General features: G+C 41.7%; 1 protein-coding gene across 1 annotated transcript in view; it reads right to left on the bottom strand.

Moving 5' to 3' along the window:
* The window catches only part of ARIH1 (ariadne RBR E3 ubiquitin protein ligase 1), a 114,628-nt gene extending 94,177 nt beyond the window's left edge, over positions 1 to 20,451 (bottom strand). The window contains exon 1 of the mRNA XM_003267180.4: positions 19,763 to 20,451. Coding sequence (XP_003267228.2) covers positions 19,763 to 20,137 — 375 coding nt within the window. The 5' untranslated portion in view covers positions 20,138 to 20,451. The remainder of the gene's footprint in view (positions 1 to 19,762) is intronic.
* Between the last annotated feature and the right edge of the window lie 78 nt (positions 20,452 to 20,529).

Genomic DNA, 20,529 nt, shown 5'->3' with positions numbered 1-20,529 from the left:
GCTAACCCATTTCTTTCACAGGTTATTCTAATGGATTACTCACTACTCTCCCAGTTTCCTAATCTCGTCCTGTTCTCATTTATTTCCTATAGTACCAACAGAGTGGCCTTTTAAACTCTAATTCCTTATTAATTTAAGTTTAAAGTTGTTTCACGTAGTCCTAGTGAATTAAGTCCATCTCAATAGCACTACGCTAAAAGCTTTCATAATCTGATCACACTGCCTGTCTAGCCCCAGCTCCTACCACTTGACTTCCCAGTAATTTCAGCAATATTCAATATACCAGAACTTCTTCCATTCCTCTTCCTCCTTTGTCTGGAATGCCACCTTTAACCCCATCTGCCTAGTAAGCTACCATTCATTTTTCAAAATGCAGCTTCCATTCCTACCAGCAAGTCGGTCCTCCCAGAGAACAGCATTAAATATTCCTTCTCGACCTTATGCTTCTACCATGAAACATACCATCGCATTATAATTTATTTATACATTATTTCTTAAAGAGTTGTCCATTATCTGTATTCCCCCAGCAGTGTGGCAGCTAAAGAAATCTCAGCTGATAAAAATAAATCAAGTACTCAATTTACAAATGGTTCCCAATTAAACTGAAGCATTATTTTTAGGGACCCACTAACCTCAGAAATTCATAAAGTAACTATAACATGATTATTTAGGATCTTATAAGAAATATAAAAATCAGGTTGGGGAAGGGTTCTGCATTTATGAGAAAAGTACTAAGACATCAATAATACTGTGAGGGAGGGAACCAGGTAGTTGAGGTATAAAGGCAGATATATATGTGTTTTTTAAATCTTTTGTGCTTTTTGAATTTGAACCAAGAAAATATATGTATGCATAGTCAAACAATAAAAAATTTAAAATCCTTTAAAAAAGTTTATAAACAGTCACTCTTAGCATACTAAGACTGTTTTAACTTTTTTTAAAAAATCTGAGGTTATGGAGAAAAGCTCAGTATACAACTTATTTCTATATTTTGTTCTGTACATAGAATGAAGAAAAACCTGATTCACAAAGATAAGTTTGCAACACAATTTCAATATTCTTTGCTTAAAATAACCTAGAATCTTTAAAAAGGTAGTAGAAAACATTTTACTCAGCGCTAACTAGTTAACTGTCTAGAAAGTGCTTTTATTTTTATAAATTCTGAGTCGGAATAAATATACAGAACTCAAAACTATTAATAATATAGTAATATCAAGATGAATTACTTATTCATTTGTTACTGCAAAATCCACCAACCCTTCAGTATCTGCAATGAGGGTATGAACAAACAGATCTGCCTGGTATTTATTTAATTGAGCAGGGTGCACATGTGCTGCTGTAGTGTTCTACCTTATGTAAACTTTGCCTGAACAGACATGCACAGGCCTCAATCCAAAATACCAGTGCAGAATAATCTTTCTAATCAACAATCCATAAGAAGTAAACCCAGAATAAGCAGCAGCTTTATTCTGGGTTCTGACCCCCCCAAAAAAAAGTGTTAGTCTGGATTAGGTTATTGCATTGCTAGTCTCCAATATGTTAAATAAATCTTTAAAATTATAGAATGGCTATCATGAGAAGGGTTAGAACCAGGTAGGTTCAGGTAAGAAGCTACAGGAAGACAAAATCAGAGTATGAAAGAACTCTAAATCAGAGGTCTTCTAGAAGTGGCTGTGAAGGTTTAGCCAGAGTAGACATTTAAGAATAGTCTACAGGACCACTTACCAGGGAGGTAGTACTTGATATGTGGTTGGCTAGGATAACCGTTAGGATCCTCCCAACCTTGTTAATTTGACTCTATGTGAATCAAAAACTGTGTTGACTGTGGTATGAATCAAAGATTAGGCAAGCTTACTGTCATCCTTAAATCTTCAAATATTGCTTAATGTTATACTTTCATTTCTAAGGGTGACTAGAATACTTCTGTATATTTAAAAGTCCTATTTTCACCACTTTGGCTTTATAGCTGGGTGGAATGCAACATTATAATCAAGCTTCATACATTATCATATATCCTAAGGACCCAGCTATTATATTAATGCAATACAATTAGAGATGATTATTAAAAACAGACAACATTTTTAGGGCCAATGAAATGTAATTATTACATTTAAAAATTCTGTAACAAACCAGTGACTAAAATTATGTACATACGTTCTTTTCAAAGGAACATTTCCAAATTAAATGACAAGTAATTTGAGGCCCACTCCCTAAGTTTTCTCCTTCATAGGAGGTAAAGTGGTGAACAGGTTAAAAAATAAACATAGTTTCTCACATTTGAAGTTAAACGGCATTAGTAATAAGCTCACCTGAGAACTTTACTAAAGAACTATTTTCTCATTCCTGAGCAAAATAAACTGGCTCTTCTCCCTTTGAAACAAGCATTTGTTATCTAGTGCCTCCATAAGTTTCACGGTGCTATTCTTCCAGAATCTCTTGGTGCTTCTTTCAGAAGAATGCTGGGCTTTGTGGACCACTAGTCTAAGTTTGTAACTTCATACATCAATCATGAACAAATTTTATGTAATATATATGTATTCTATTACTTTGGTCGAGAATTATTTTTTATTAAACTTTGTGTTTTTAAATGCTTAGAGTAGAAAACAGTAAATGTTGTAACAGCAATTTTGGCTTGATATTTTCTTGAGGATGGTACATATGTAAGCTGTAAAGTCTTAAATGGGGTATGTAGTAGACTTCTGACTCTATTCCACTCTTTATCATTTATTTGGATTCAGAGGCCACAGCAATGAAGTCACAAGTCAGAGCCCATTGACTCAGCCTGTGTAAGTCAGTCTTCTGGAGCACAGCAGGATGGAAAAAGGTAGAAGAGTTCCGCAGAGGCAAACAGAAAATACCCAGCACACACAACAGTAACATTCACACGTTTGTGTATATCTAATGATATAAAATACTGAGTTCCAACTCCAGCTATGAAAAGCTGGTTATTTAATTCCTCTATGCCTCTAATTCCTTAACCACAAAACAGTAAAAATGTCACCTATTTCACACAACAATTGTGATAACTAAAGTTCTGTAAGATAACTGGTTAAGAGCAAAAAGTAGTATGTTAGAGAATGAGGGAAGGGTTAATTCAGTGAATTCAGTAGAAGAGAAATGTGAACAATTCACAAAGGAAAAAACAGGGATAGTACCAAGACTTATTTTTATCAATAATAAAATTAGAAAATTCATTCATATCTGACTTTTCAATTATTGTCTATCAGCTATGTTCCAGGAACTTTGTGGGTACAATGCGAACACCAAAATTAATACACTGATCAAACCACCAAGAATTTCAGAGTCTATCTAGTAAGGGAATAAATGACATAAGAGCTTTTTATTATAAAAGTATATACAAAATTCTGAGGCTCACAGGCAAAGATTCAAGGAAGAAACAATATTCACAGTGGGTCATGAAGTATGAATATATACAAAATTCTGAGGCTCACAGGCAAAGATTCAAGGAAGAAACAATATTCACAGTGGGTCATGAAGTATGAATGGGTTTATGAGGGGGTAGGGGGAAAGCATTTGAAGCAAAGGAAAAAAACCTTTCAAAGGCATACAGAAAATTTCCACAAGGAATGTGATTATTATGCTATAATACGAATAAGCATAAAGAAATGACAGCTAAGGTAGATAGGGGCACATTATGAAAAGCCTGATCTATCATGCTAATAAATCTTTTATTTTTTATTTTTATTTCTTTTGAGACAAGAGTCTTGCTCTGTCATCCAGGCTGGAGTGTAGTGGCATGATCTCGGCTCACTGCAACCTCCGCCTCCCAGGTTCAAGCAATACTCCTGCCTCAGCCTCCCGAGTAGCTGGGATTACAGGAGCACGCCACCACACCAGGCTAATTTTTGTATTTTTAGTAGACACGGGGTTTCACCATGTTGGCCAGGCTGGTCTCCAACTCCTGACCTCATGATCCACACACCTCGGCCTCCCAAAGTGCAGGGATTACAGGTGTGAGCAAATCTTTTATCCTAATCTGCATTGTTTAGTCATTGGGACTCAAAGGCTCAAAACATGTTTGGCTAAGTAGGTTCTTTTTAAGTTTCCTATCCTATTGGCTGCCCACATAACCACTCCTATCCCTGCTTCCTCTCCCATCCCTGCTTGTCATGAATGATAAAGATTTGATATGCTTCCTCAGACTATAGATTTAGGCCAAATATGAACATTTTTGGGACTACAGTACAGTGGTCCCCAACTTTTTGGCACTAGGGACTGGTTTCATGGAAGACAATTTTTCCATGAAAGGAGGGGAAGGGGAGTGGAGACGGACAATGACAACAATGAATATTCCACCTCAGATTATCAGGCATTAGATTCTCTTAAGGAGTGCCAACCTAGATCCCTCGAATGCACAATTTACAATAGGGTTTGCACTCCTATGAGAATCTAATGCCGCTGCCAATCTGATAGGAGGCAGAGCTCAGGTGGTAATGCTCGCTGGCTGCTCGCCTCCTGCTGTGCAGCCCAGTTCCTAACAGGCCACAGCCTGGGGATTGGGAACTCCTGCTGTAATAAACTGAGTAAGGTGACTAACTTGTAAGAGAAGGAGACTTTTTTTTTTTTTTTTTTGAGAAGGAGACATTTTGGCATTCCCTGAAAAACATTTTTTTTGCTAGAGATGGGGTCTCACTATTTTGCCCAGGCTGGTCTCAAACTCCTTGGTTCTATCAATCCTCCTGCCTCAGCCTCCCAAAGTGCTGGGATTACAGGCATGAACCACCGTGCCTGGCTTCCCTGAAAAATCTGTGGTGACTATACGTATTACATTCACAAGGCTACAAAGGCCTCTTTTCCATTATTATCATCCTTTTCACAGTTCTTCTGATTTTTCTGATTTTTTTCCAAAAAGAGCCTTCTAATAGCTTTTAACAAGACTCTACTTATCCACAAAGATCAATATTTCCCTTTCCTAAAAACCAACTGGTTGCTTTGGAGGGCAAAGATTTCCATAACCCACAGAGGTTACGGAAAGTGAACCATACCAAGGTTGACATCTTATAAAAATAACATTTCAAAAGACAAACTGGTAGTGTGTGGAATTTTGAGGTAACAGCAATAAACTAAGATTCTCAACTGTGGAAACCTGCCCAGGGTAGGTCCAGAAACAGAAACAAGCTCACAAGTCAAAAGCACACACAAATGTTTTTATTTTGGGATGACCACCATACTTCAGTATGCAGAAGTGCTTTATGCATACCTCCCATTTTGTCACACAAGCAATTAAGATGTGTCCTTAAGGAATAAGACTTAGAAAACTAGTAATTTTTACTTCTTCATTTAGGATTAAGTGAAACGTATTTTTTTACTCTGAGTGTGTGATGGTGAAGAACACAATGACTACTAGTATAGTTTGGTGCCACTGACATCTTTTGTATTAAGGTGCCAGTGGTTTTACCTACTTATTGCCCTGCAACATCAGCACAAATGCCAGAACATTTTAAGAGGCAAATAGTGTCCTTCTGTTATTATTAAATAGTTTTGTTCTTATGGACCATACTTTGAGAAGTACTGTATTAAACTGATTCAACTGTCTTTTTTTTTTTGAGACATGGTCTCACCCTGTTGCCTAGGCTGGAGTGCAGTAGCACAATCTCGGCTTACTACAGCCTTGATTGACCTCCTGAGCTCAGCAATCCTCTTCTCCCACTTCAGTCTCCCAAGTAACTGACTACAGACACATGCCACCAAGCCCAGCTAATTTTATTTATTTTTTTTGTAGAGAAAAGGTCTATGTAGCCCAGGCTGGTCTCAAACTCCTGGACTCAAGCAATCCTCTGGCCTCAACCTCCCAAAGCTCTGGGATTGCAGGCGTGAGCCACTGCACCTGGGTGATTCCACTGCCTTTAACATCATCACTGTGTCAGTTCACACAAAGCGCCAGGGAACTATATGCAAATAATAAAGCTTCACCTAAAAGGCTGAATATTCAGGGGCCTTAAGAAGCTTGTCCTCTTGGAATTTAAACATTTCTTCCTTGCCATCTTCTTACACTATCACTTTGGCATTATCTAGAAATCATAAAATAATTTGTTAGTGCCAGAAGAAAATCTTGTCTGGATCCCTTTGGTTTACCACAAGGAAACTGAGAAAGCAAGCATTTACTAGGCAAGGACAAACCTAAACAAATATTTACTGAGTTTCTTCTGACACAGACTCTGTACTATATGCTATGGACACAAAGATGAAGGAGTTTTAGTTCTCACCTTCAAAACCCTCATATATAGCTAGATGCTTGGGTATAGGAATGGCTATATCATAACCTCTTATAGGCTATACCAAATATCCATTTGAAGCACTATCCAAACATAGATAAGGAGGCACAGGAAAGGTAGAGGAGAAGAACCTGAAAAGAGATGAGCCACCGCAGCCAGCGTGAGCAGATTCTCAACAGGAATATATCAGGCAGTTAAGAAGAGAAAGAGAGCTGGGCACGGTGGCTCATGCCTGTAAACCCAACACTTTGGGAGGCTGAGGTGGGAAGATCGTTTGAGTCCAGGAGGTCGAGACCAGTCTAGGCAACATGGCAAAAAATTCTGTCTCTACCAAAAACAAAACAAACAAACAAAAAATAAATAAATAAAAATAATAATACAAAAAATTAGCCAGGTGTAGTGGCATGCAACTGTAGTCCCAGCTACTCAGGAGGCTGAGGTGGGAGGATCACTTGAGCCCAGGAGCTCAAGGCTGTAGTGAGCCGTGATCGTGCCACTGCACTCCAGCCTGAGCGATAAAGCAAAAACCCTGCCTCAAGAAAAAAGAAAAGAGAGATAGAAAAGGTATCAAAAGAAGAGAGACAAGCATGAACAAAAGCATGACAACACAAATATGTGTTACACAGTAAGGAATTACAAACAGTGCAACTGGGGGTAATAAGGGATGAGGACCAACAGCAGATGAGATCGAAAAAAATTAGCTATGTTAAGATGGGGAAGCCATGAGCCATAGTAAGGAGTCTGGAATAGACTTTTGACAGGAAGTCTCTTTTTAGCAGGAGGATGACTATTAAATTTGTGTTTGGTAATAGAATGATACACTGAAAGCCTAGAGACAAGGAGGCAAAATAAAAAGGTTCTAAACTAGGATTAGTTAGTAAAAAGGATAGCAACATCATGAAACAAATTTCAGAGGTAACCTGATCAGGGATAACTGGATGTGGAAAATGAAGGAAAAAAAAAAATCAAGGATGACTCAAATCCCAAGAATGGTTCTCAGATAAGCCAATCAAAGGGGGAAAAGCCTCAAAGAGAGAAGGTATTAAATTTGAGTTTCAAATTTAATCTGTCCAAATGTCGCAAATTCCAAGATAAATGTCCACATTAGAGGCTTTCAATTATAAATACTTGCTAAGAATCAGGTAATACTTCTTGGTTTCTAGTTTACACTTTATCCCTAAAAACACTGTACAATTGTGATTAGGAGAGAGGACATATTACCAGGTAATTAGAGTCAGTTAATATCTGAGTTATAAGTATGACAGTTTCAAAGGCAATGGCAAAGCAAGCCTGGGGAGAAGTGTCTAGGATGATAGCTATTCTTAGCATTGTCTAAGCAAATGTCTCAGTAACAAGAAAATGTTACCTAACACTTCTTCATTACCTGCTCTGTTTTTTGCCAAAAGGTATTGTCAGGGCACTTCTGACACTTTTAAGTGGAACAGAGCAAAAAAGGAAAGAACAATACTACAGAACAGTATTTACATACAAAAAAAAACAGGAGAAAATTCCTGAATATTTGGCATTTTTCATTTAAATCTTCAAACTTTTGGCCTTAAAACCAAAATTGTCAGGCTAGGCACAGTGTTTCATGCCTGTAATCTCAGCACTTTGGGAGGCTGAGGAGGGCGGATCACCTGAAGACAAGAGTTCGAGACCAGCCTGGCCAACATGGTGAAACCCTGTCTCTACCAAGATACAAAAATTAGCCAGGTGTGGTGATGCATGCCTGTAATCTCAGCTAATTGGGAGGCTGAGGCACGATAATCACTTGAACTCAGGAGGCAGAGGTTGCAGTGAGCCAAGATCATGCCACTGCACTCCAGCCTGGGCCACAGACACTGTCTCAAAAAAAAAAAAAAAGTCATTTTTAAAAATGAAAAAAAAAAGTAGGGCTCTGGAAAGCTCATTTGCCAGAGCAAATGTTAGACCATTAAGAATTTTTTAAGCCACCTTCTGAGATAGCATACTATCCATCAACTTAAACACTAATTGGGCATCAACTATACCCCAAGCTGTATCAAATGAGACATTACAGCAGTCCCCTTCATCCTCAGGGAACATGTCCCAAGGATGGAAGCTTGAAAGTGTAGGTAATACCGAATGTATACATGCTATGTTTTTTCAATCTGATAACGGCCAGTAGCAGGTAGGTAATCTATACACTGCTATATACTGGATAGAGGGATGATTCACGTCCTGGGTAGGATGGTGAGAGATTTCATCACACTACTCAGAATGGTGTACAGTTTAAAACTTACGAATTGTTTTTTCTGAAATTTTCTATTTAATATTTTCAGACTGCTGCACACCTCAGGTAACTGAAACCTTGGAAACTGAAACGGTAGATAAGGGGAAACCATTGTATGGTCAAGCCAGATGACCACCTATCACTAGGTGAATGACAATTTAGGGAAAAAAAATCAAAAATTTAGGAAGAAACTTAAATCATAAGTGATTATAGAAATCTACTGACTCTATAAAAGTGTCTTGACAGCTTTTTAAAAAAATATACATGAGGCTTTTTAAAACACTGAAAATAATGCAAGGACCACCACTACTATCTCCACGGGCCCCAAAGGATCCAGTCACTCCAGGTTAGAAGCAGCCTGATTACTATCTCGCCCAATAATGTCAACCTAAATAAATTCTCATTCTATTTATCCCATCATTTAATGAAAATAATTAAGCTATTTATACCAAGTCACATAGTAATATAGTGTCAAGATCAAAGGATGAGTTGTGTATATACAGTCAATAATTCAGCAAAGTTATGGCCTATGATACTATGCCTATTATAAGAAAGACACTGATTACCTGGAAGGCAGGAATGACTGAGGACAGGGGGGTTGATTAACCTCAGGAAGAAAAATTTTTCCTTCAGGATTCCAAAATGATAGTTACATAAAAAACAAAACCATTCAGGGTGCTACAGGTACTAAGAAGAACAATGAGTGAAAGCTAATATGGAAGTAGATTTTCTTTCCATTAAAAAAAAAATCAATAGGCAAACACTGGATTGAGATGCATCACAAAAATAGCTCACTGTTATTTACTTGTAGTTAAGCAGAGACGGCAGTGTTTTAGAAAGATTTCTTAGAAAAGCAGGAGCTCTCAACCCTGGATATGCATTAAAATAATCCAGGAGGCCAGGCGCGGTGGCTCACGCCTGTAATCCCAGCACTTTGGGAGGCTGAGGCGGGCGGATCACGAGGTCAGGAGATCGAGATTATCCTGGTTAACACAGTGAAACCCCGTCTCTACTAAAAATACAAAAAACTAGCCGGGCGCTGTGGCAGGCGCCTGTAGTCCCAGCTACTCGGGAGGCTGAGGCAGGAGAATGGTGTGAACTCAGGAGGCGGAGCTTGCGGTGAGCCGAGATAGCGCCACTGCACTCCAGCCTGGGCGACAGAGCGAGACTCCATCTCAAAAATAATAATAATAATCCAGGAAAGATTCTTGTTTAATGGCAATGCCTGGCCCAAACCCCCCAGAGACCCACTTACTTGGTATGGGGTAGGCCTGCGTGCCTGCATTTTTAAAAATCCCCAGGTAAGAAAGTCTGAGTAATCACATCAATGTCATTATCCTCATTGTGATACTGTGCAAGATGTTTTGCAAGATACTGTTTTTATAAGATGATACCATTGTAAAAAATCGGTAAAGAGTATGTGGGATTCAAGGCAATACAACTTTAGTCCCACCAAGAATGGCCATAATAAAAAAATTTAAAAATAATAGATGTTGTCATGGATGCGGTGAAAAGGGAACACTTCTACGCTGCTGGTGGGAATGTAAACTAGTACAACCACTATAGAAAACAGTGTGGAGATTCCTTAAAGAACTAAAAGTAGAACTACTATTTGATTCAGCAATCACACTACTGGGTATCCACCCAGAGGAAAAGTCATTATACGAAAAAGATACTTGCACACGCCGTTTATAGCAGTACAATTCGCAATTGCAAAAATGGGGAACCAGCCCAAATGCCCATCAATCAACAAGTGGATAAAGAAACTGTGGTGTGTGTGTATATATATATATATATGTATACACACACATATACACATACATACAAACATGTATACACACACTATATATATACACACATATATAGACACATATATATACATATATACACACATATACACATATATATACACACACATATATACATACATATATATATGTGTGTGTTAGAGACACACAGACACACACACACACACACACACATATATATATGATGGAATACTACTAAGCCATAAAAGGAAATGAGTTAACAGCATTTGCAGCAACCTGGACGGGATTGGAGACTATTATTCTAAGAGAAGTAAATCGAGAACAGAAAACCAAACATTATATGTTCTCACTCATAAGTGGGAGCTAAGCTATCAGCATGCAAAAGCCTAAGATTGATATTATGAACTCTGGGGACTCGGGGGAAAAAGGTGAGAAGCGGGTGAGAGATAAAACACTACAAACTGGGTTCAGTGTATATTGCTCAGATGATGGGTGCACCAAAATCTCACAAATCACCACTGAAGAATTTACTTATGTAACCAAATACCACCTCTTCCCCAATAACCTAGGGAAATAAAATTTTTTGGAAAAAAGAATATGTGGGATTTTTGCATTATTTCTTGCAACTGCATGTGAATCTACAATTTTCTTTTTTTTTTTTTTTTGTGATGGAGTTTCACTCTTGTTGACCAGGCTGGAGTGCAATGGCATAATCTCGGCTCACTGCAACCTCTGTCTCCTGGGTTCAAGTGATTCTCCTGCCTCAGCCTCCCGAGTAGCTGGGATTACAGGCGCCCACCACCATGCCTGGCTAATTTTTGTATTTTTTTAGTAGAGACGGGGTTTCGCCATGTTGGCCAGGCTGGTCTCGAACTCCTGACTTCAGGTGATCCGCCTGCCTCGGCCTCCCAAAGTGCTGGGATTACAGGCGTGAGCCACCATGCCCGGCCGTGAATTTACAATTTTCTATTTAAAAAAGAGTAATGAAAAAAATCCCCAGGTGATTCCATTATGTAGCTAGAGTTTAAAAAAAATCAGTAAACTGGAGAATCTCAAATTCCTACCAATTCTGAAACTACAAGCTATTTTAAACTTAAGCCACTGAAAGGTTATTAGGAATGTTTATCATTTACAGGTATAATGTTTTGCAAAGCCAAAAGTAATTAATTTATGGTTAATCCAAAATAAAAAATCCAAAACACTATGTTCTCCCAATAGCATACAAAAAGATTAGACAGAAAGGCATTATACAATAGCTGTAATTTACCTCTTAACAGAGAGAGAGACAGACAAACAGCCAGCCTCTAAGATGGCCCCCAAAGACCCCTGCCTCCTGGTCTTCACATCTTTGTACAATCCCCTCCGATTGAGTATGGACTGGAATTGGTTATTCACTTATAATAAATAGAATATTGCAAAGTGATGACACGTTACTTCTGAAATTAATAAAAACATTGTGGCTTCCATCATATGGGCCTTCTCTCTAAGATCCCTCACTCTGGAGGAAACAAGCTACTGTGTTGTCAGTCACTTTATGGAGAGGCCCACAATGGCAAGGAACTGGTATCTCTGGGCAACAACCAGCCGGTGAAAATCTGGCCTGGTCACAGCCAAATGAGTGAGCTTGGAAGGGGAAGCTTCCCCAGTTAAGCCTTGAGAACTGCTACCCAGGCCAGACATGGTGGCTCATGCCTAGAATCCCAGCATTTTAGGAGGCTAAGGCGGGCAGATCCCTTGAACTAAGGTGTTCAAGAGCAGCCTAGGCAACATGGCAAAACAAAAAAATACTGGTCTCTACCAAAAAACCCACAAAAACAAAAAAATAAGCTGGGGCATGGTGGTGCACATCTACAGTCCCAGCTACTCAGGAGGCTGAGGTAAGAGGATCACTTGAACTCAAGAGGTGAGGGTTGCAACGAGCCGAGATTATGCCATTGCACTCCAGCCTGGGCACTACAGCAAGTCTCTGTCTTTAAAAAAAAAAAAAAGAGAACTGTGACCCAGCTGTCACCTTGGCTGCAGCCTGTAAGAGACCATAAGCCAGAAACCCCCAGGTAAGCTGCATCCAGAACTGTGACTCACAGAAACTATAATAGATCCTTGTTTTTTTAAGCCACTGAGTTTTGGGGTAACATAAGGCGAAAGATAACTAATCTATATAGTTACCACAGGTCAACCCCAAAAGAATCTAATCTGATGACTTCTGCTTACCTTTCATCATAGTATTTAATCTCCCAGGTTCTACGTTATTATCCAGCATTTATAAACTCCATTCTACTTTAGCTGATTTCACCATTACCCAAAAACTCTCCTCATTCTCACCTCATTCAGTTCCTTAGAATGACTTCCTCTTTTTTATCCACCCAAATCCTAGCCATCTTTGACAACACCTACAGACGTCTCTTCCATGAGTACCTATTACTATCCACTTATTTAAATTACTCACTAACCTAACAGCTTTGTTTTAACTCTAAGAGATTGTCAACTCCTTAAGAATGTCTTCTCATATTCCTTTAAACAGGACTTTATATCTATCCAGGACTTTTTATCTCTTCCAGCATACTAATAAATTAGAAAACTCAACATTCTATATTTAAAAAAAAATCTAGGAGTGGAAGGGAAATCAAGAACTCCAGTCCAGAATGTCAGATGTCACTAGTTTGGTTTGTCTATTTGAAAATACTGGCCAGGCATGGTGGCTCATGCCTGTAACCCCAGCACTTTGGGAGGCCGAGTCGGGTGGATCACCTGAGGTCAGGAGTTCGAGATCAGCCTGGCCAACATGGTGAAACCCCGTCTCTACCAAAAATACAAAATTAGCCGGGCGTAGTGGTGGGCACCTGTAATCCCAGCTACTTGGGAGGCTGAAGCAGGAGAATCGCTTGAACCCAGCAGGCAGAGGTTGCAGTGAGCCGAGATGGCGCCACTGCACGCCAGCCTGGGCAACAGAGAGAGACTCTGTCTCCAAAAAAAAAAAAAGAAAGAAAAGAAAAGATACTGAGTAAAGACCACCTTAGCTGAAGGATAGCATAGCATGAAGGATAGCAACTACGATGACAAACACCTTCCAACCCTATGATTAGCCTAGTAAGCGTTGTCTAGGTTCTGGAAATTTTCCCATTATTACCTTTTTTTTTTTTTTTTGAAGTAGAGTCTCCCTCTGTCACCCAGGCTGGAGTGCAGTGGCACAATCTCAGCTCACTGCAACCTCCACTTCCCAGGTTCAAGCAATTCTCCTGCCTCAAGTCTCCCGAGTAGCTGGGATTAGGCACGGGCCACCATGCCCAGCTAGGGTTTCACCATATTGGCCAGGCTGGTCTCAAACTCCTGACCTCAAGTGATCTGCCTGGCACAGCCTCCCAAAGTGCTGGGATTACAGGTGTGAGCCACCGTGACTGGTCCCCTATTATTAGTTTCTTAAACAATTTATCTTCCCTCATTAACCCATCTCTGTAGTAATCTATCACTACACATAACACACAGAGAAACACTGCTGTTAAATTTCAACGACATCAGCAGTTCTCAAACTTTAGCTTGCATCACCACCACCTAGAACGCTTGTTAAAACAGACAGGCAGACCCCTGAGTTTGATTCAGAGACTACTTCCATAGCAATTCAACAAGTCAGTGTAATTTAAACTTACAGCTCAAGGAGATCAGCTGGGAAAATATAAAAGTCCAAGAGAAATAAATCTAAACTATATCAGACACTTTAGTAACTTCAAAACACGTGTGCCTGCACACATCATGCACAGGCTTACACCCTCTTCCTCCTCTCCCAATTAATGAATTTAACCACGATATGCACACCTGAATTCAATTTCTTGGAAAAAATGAACATCTCCAATTAACTGAGGTTTCTAAAATGATGTTAAACAAATAAAACACTTAATGTAAAAAGGGACCAATCTAGTATTTCAACTCCCTCATTTTCAGTCCCAGATTAAAAACAAAACAAGGCCAGGCAAGATGGCTCACTGTGACCCCAGCACTTTGGGAGGCCGAGGCGGGCAGATCACTTGAGGTCAGGAGTTTGAGACCAGCCTGACCAACATGGAGAAACCCCATCTCTACTAAAAATACAAAATTAGCCAGGCGTGGTGGCATATGCCTGTAATCCTAGCTACTCAGGAGGCTGAGGCAAGAGAATCGCTTGAACCGGGAAGCAGAGGTTGCAGTGAGCTGAGATCGCGCCACTGCACTCCAGCCTGGGCAACAAGAGAGAAACTCCATCTCAAAAAAAAAAAAAAAAAAAGTTTGGCTGGGCGCTGTGGCTCACGCCTATAATCCCAACACTTTGGGAGGCCAAGGTAGGTCGATCATTTGAGGTCAGGAGTTCGAGACCAGCCTGGCCAACATAGTGAAACCTCGTCTCTAATAAAATACAAAAATTAGCTGGGTGTGGTGGTGCATGCCTGTAATCCCAGTTACTTGAGAGGCTGAAGCAGGAGAATCGCTTGAACCCTGGAAATGGAGGTTGCATTGAGCCAAGATCGGGCCACTGCACACCAGCCTGGGTGACACAGCGAGACTCGTATCAAAAAAAAAAGGAAGGTTCTGAGATATTAACTAGACAGAGTAAAAACCAGGGCTATAACTGACTCCCCAACCAGTAAACAATATGCTAGAATAGTATACTGCCTTCCGTAGTTTAGGCTTGCAACCTCAACTTGAGGTTCTTTAATTAAATCTAATTAACTAGGTGAAACAAAGCTTTCGAACCAACAGCCAACAGAAAATTTCTTCAGTAAGGCTTAGATATTTTTTTCTTTAAAATGAGTTATTTGGCTGGGCATGGTGGCTCACGCCTGTAATCCCAGCACTCTGGGAGGCCAAGGCAGGCGGATCATGAGGTCAAGAGGTCGACACCATCTGGTCAACAAGGTGAAACCCAGTCTCTACTAAAAATACAAAAATTAGCTGGGTGTGGTGGCGCGCACCTGTAGTCCCAGCTTCTTGGGAGGCTGAGGCAGGAGAATCGCTTGAACCCAGGAGGCGGAGGTTGCACTGAGCCAAGATCGCGCCACCACTGCTCTCCAGCCTGGCAATAGAGCAAGACTCCATCTCCAAAAAAAAAAAAAAAAGTTATTTAGCATAATAGATCTTATAAAAGCAAGATATCTATCCACTGTTTTTTATACCTCCTCTCTGACCACTCACATTCAACAGCCCCAGGTCCATACTCCTCTCGGCACACACTCTAAATATGGTACAGGTTGAGTATTCCTTATCCAAAATACTTGAGACCAGAAGTTTTTCAGATTTGGAATATTTAATTATACTTACAATCAGCATCCCTAATCTGAAAATCCGAAACCCAAAATACTGCAATGAGCATTTCCTTTGAGCATCAAAACAGTGCTCAAAAAGTTTTGGATTTCCAGGCCTACCACTTTGAGAGGCTGAGGTTCAAGGAGTGCTTGAGGCCAGGAGTTTGAGACTGGCCTGGGCAACAAAGCAAGATCCTGTGTCCCTACAAAAAAGAAAAAAAATTAGCCAGGAGTGGTGCCACACACCTATAGTCCTAGCTACTCAGGAGGCTGAGGTGGGAGAATCACTTTAGCTCAGGAAGTTGAGGTTGCAGTGAGCTATGATCTTGCCATTGCACTTCAGTCTGGGCAACAAAACAAAGTGATTTCAGAGCATTTTGGATTTTTTGATTAGGTATACCCAATCTGTGCCCCTAAGAGCTGCTGCTCTTCTCACTCTACTCACCCTGCCTGAGTCAAAATCGTGACAGTGGATTAACTATCACTATTCCAGTGGTTTAGAACTATCACTAGAAGGCTAAAATACAGAGATGCTCAGGTTTCACCTCAGACTTCATTAATGAGTAAGAATCTCTGGAAGTGGAGTCCAAGGACCTCCATGTTCCCTATCCCTATATGCTCCTTAGGCAAGAAGCATATACTCTGCTTAACATAGTGCCTGGCATACTTAGAAAGCACAATCAACATTTGCTGAACACTGTTGTGGAAATACAAAATGGCAAGTTTAAATACTCCCAACTGCAGAATTGAACAGGGTTCATTTAATAAATTACCTAGCTACTTATATAGTTACATTAGAAAACTACTTTTTAGGCTGGGCGCGGTGGCTCACGACTGTAATCCCAGCACTTTGGGAGGCTGAGCTGTGTGGATCACCTGGGGTCAGGAGTTCAAGACCAGCCTGGCCAACATGGTGAAACCCCCTCTCTACTAAAAAATACAAAAATTAGCTGAGTGTGGTGGTGCACACCTGTAATCCCAGCTACTCGGGAGGCTCAGGCAGGAGAATTGCTTGAACCCAAGAGGCGGAGGTTGCAGTGAGCCGAGATCATGCCACTGCACTCCAACCTGGGCAGCAGAGTGAAACTCTGTCTCAAAAAAAACCACAAAAAACAAAAAACAAACACCCTGGCCAGGCGTGGTGGCTCACACCTGTAATCCCAGCACTTTGGGAGGCCAAGAAGGGCAGATCACTTGAGGCCAGGAGTTCAGTACCAGCATGACAAACATGGCGAAACCCTGTAACACAAGAATTAGCTGGGCCTGGTGGCAGATGCCTGTAATCCCAGATACTGGGTGGGGGGTTGGGGGGGGGGAAGCTGAGGCAAGGGGAATCTCTTGAACCTGGGAGGTAGAGGTTGCAGTAAGCTGAGATCATGCAACTGCACTACAGCCTGGGTGACAGAGTGAGGCTGTCTCCAAACAAAACAAAACAAAAAACTCTGATTTTTTTTTTCCTTAACAGCTGAAAAGGTAAGCTAGGTAGCCACAAAGCATTTAAATAAAAGACCAAATTAAATAAAGTTTAATTGTTTAATTTGGTCTTTTATTTAAATGTTAACTGGGAAATTATAGAAAGCCAGAAAATTGAGTTTTCTGAAAGAAAATAATGTTGACTTATTTGAAGACCAAACCCAACCTGCAAATACCCATAAATAACAGTATTTATGTTGTTGCCCAGAACTCCTCTCCCAGAAAAAGTAATCAAATTCCCAAGGAAATATTAAATTAATTTGGTGATCTTTTTACATTTCAAACTTTTTCACCTGCAAATGTATCTTACCTGATTTTATACTGAAAATTAGAACTGAAAACAGGGAATTTAAATGTTTAAGAGTTAACAGTAAGCTCTCTAATGCAAACTAAGTAAAATTCAGCGTTTATCAAACCAACATTAAAAACCTAGATAACTGCTATTTCCAACCTCTATTAATAGAAAGAAGTCTTACAAACCAGTAAGAGATAAATATCCCAAAGAGGGGCAATGGGCAAAAGAGAATAAAATGAGCAAAAAGCGAGGGGCAATTTAAAAAAGAAATACCAAGCCCAGTAAACATAAGCTCAATCTCACCAGGTTTTTTTTGCCCATCAAATACTGGTTGGGAAAACTAGCATAACTTTTCTGAAAGCAATGTGGTAGTATGTATCAAATGCATTGAAAATGAGCAAATTCTTTTGACTCAGCAATTCACTTTATCCCAAGAAAATAAGAACACTCAAAGACTGACCTATGAGGATATTTTCAATGTTTATAAAAGCCAGAAACTAGAAAATAAAAAGGAAGGCAAATAACAGATTGATTAAATAAATTAGTTCAGATCTATAACCATATAAGTTCTCGAAAAACTTACTTGACAGAAGGTTGTTCAGAGTATTTTTGTAATGTTTTTCCACTGAAAACACAAAGAGAACATACAGTATGGTTCCACTGTTATTAACGTGGAACCATATTAATGGCTGTCCAAAGATCTAGAAAAATAACTACAGCTCACATTTTGGTGTACGTCTCTGGGTGGCAGGCTTGTTTTGTCTTTTTACTTTTTCTTACCTAATCAGATTTTTCTTACATGTGCATCTTCTACTGGCCGGGCGCGGTGGCTAACGCCTGTAATCCAGCGCTTTGGGAGGCCGAGGCAGGCGGATCACAAGGTCAGGAGTTCGAAACCAGCCTGGCCAGCATGGTGAAACCCGTCTCTACTAAAAATACAAAAAATTAGCTGAGCATGGTGGCACGCACCTGTAGTACCAGCTACTTGGGAGGCTGAGGCAGGAGAACTGCATGAACCCGGCAGGCAGAGGTTGCAGTGAGCCGAGATTGCGCCATTGCACTCCAGCCTGGGCGATAAAGCAAGACTCCGTCTCAAACAAACAAAAAAAAATTATCTTCTACAATCCTCAACTTCCTTCTTAGACTGTGTTCTGTATATTAAAAATTAAGACTTCCACTATTTAGTAATGGCACTAGATATCAGAGATTTTTCTATTATGCAAAAACACTGTATTGAAACAGTGCCTGAATAGATGCTTCAATATTTAAAACTGTTACTTACATTACTATAAAAATCAGTTAATTATAGAAAGTCAACGAGTTGACAGTGACATACTTCTAATTTGTCAATGAATATTTAGCCAACCAATTTAAGTTAAACAAAAAAGAAATAGTGACTGACAAGACAATAGTAACTTGCTGCTCATACATGTTTCCTTCCAGGTTTTCTAAAAGTTGCACTGAATCAAGCTTCATTTTTATTCTTCAGCCATATCCCTGACTCCTCAGGACAACTGAGGTTTTTTTTTCCCCCAAACAAATGAAAACTTTGGATTTTCTAAAGCTCAAAAATACAAAATCTGACGCACATGGTTAAATGAGATGTAGTTATCAACTTACACCAAGCCTAACTTACCACAAAATAGAAAATATCAGAGAAAGGAGTTCACAAGCAGAAAACCTCTGCTTTCTAACTCACAATAGAGTCTTGTCCAATATTAGACAACACTGCGTTTTGTTGTTGTTTTAGCTACAAGGAAGGGTATGCAATATGCAGTAACTATTCCAACGGCTTCAAGCAAGTCATATGCTACGACTAGAAAAAGTAGCAGTTAGGTCCCAAACAGCAAAGACGTAAAAAAGATGTAAGCAGAAGCCTCACCATCTGAAAAGAAGGCCCATCAGCACCTCTTCCGAGAAATACTTCCCTTCCCCCACCTTTAAGTAGGCACTTGAGACTGCCAAGATCCATTTCTTTATTAACTGGTGCCCACTTGGGGCAACTGTACACCAAGCTGCTCTTAGGCCTACTCTAAATCCCTTCCAAAAGTGCTCAAATGAGGCTAAGGCCGGGGTAAGCCTCGTCGGGGCCCAATTCTTCCTGACTCCTCTTCTCCACCCCACCTCCTCCGCCCCGCCCCAGTAGACGATCGCCCGGCCAGAGAAAGGGCACCGGGCCCAGGGACTGGCAGAAATTGCCCGCAAGGGAAGGCTTAGGCGGCCGAAGGCCTCCGCCATAGCAGGACTTGGGAAGCACCGCCCCCAGCGCACCTCCCCACACCCGGCTAATCGGCGAACCTCTGCTTTCGACACCCTCTATCCCCAGCAGAGGCAGCGGAGAAGACAAGGCCGGGAGGCACCGGGCTAAGCTGCGCACCAGGCCCAGGCCTGTCCCTCGGGACCGCGCGTGCCGCCTGAATCCGCTCCCCCGTCGGGCCCGGTCCAGCTGGTGCGGCGGCCACCCTCACCTGGATGACCTCGTTGACCTCCCGGATACATTCCACCATGTGTTGTAGAATCTGCTCGGCCGTGAGCACCTCGTAGCGGTAATCCTCCTCCTGCTCGTGCCCCGGCCCGCCACCACCACCGCCGCCGCCGCCGCCGCCGCCACCGCCGGGCCCCAGAGCGCTGCCGCCGCCACCGCCCGTCTCCCCGCACAGCAGTCCGTCCCGCTCCCCGCCGACGCCCAGCCCGGGCTCCACCAGCTCCACCTCGCCCAGATCCAGGGTATCATCGTCCGGCTCGTCGTCGTCTTCGTCCTCCTCCTCCTCGGCGCCGCTGTCCTCCTCACTGCACTCCTCGTCCTCGTCGAACTCGTAGTTGTAGCCCTCGTCCGAGTCCATGGCGCGACGCGCGGGGGCCCGGCGGACGCTGGCCGAGGCGGGGAGAGGGCGGGGACGCCGAGGCCCCGGCTCTCGCTCCGGCTCCGGCTGATGTCCGGACGCAGGCCTGGCTCCGGCCCCGCGGGCCGCGGCTCCTCCCCAGGAGCGGCGGTTGGCGTTTGACGGCTGGTGGCGGCGGGGAGGGCGCGGAGGAGGGAGGGAGGGAGCGAGGGGGCCGCTTACTGCTCGCCTCAGTCAGACGCGGCTCCGCTCCGGCCTCCGAGAGAAAACAGTACCCAGCGCCGCCTCCACGGCCGCTGCTATCGCTACTGAGCCAACAAAGGGGCGTGCGTCACCGCGTCGCGCTGCGTCGTCGCGTCCCTCCTCTTTGCGTCACTGCGCCCCGCCCCGCC

This window comes from Nomascus leucogenys, chromosome 6 (assembly GCF_006542625.1).
Source record: "Nomascus leucogenys isolate Asia chromosome 6, Asia_NLE_v1, whole genome shotgun sequence".
Classification (NCBI taxonomy): Eukaryota; Metazoa; Chordata; class Mammalia; order Primates; family Hylobatidae; genus Nomascus; species Nomascus leucogenys.
Note: the sequence above shows the minus strand (reverse complement) of the source record. Positions and strands in the feature narration are given on the sequence as shown.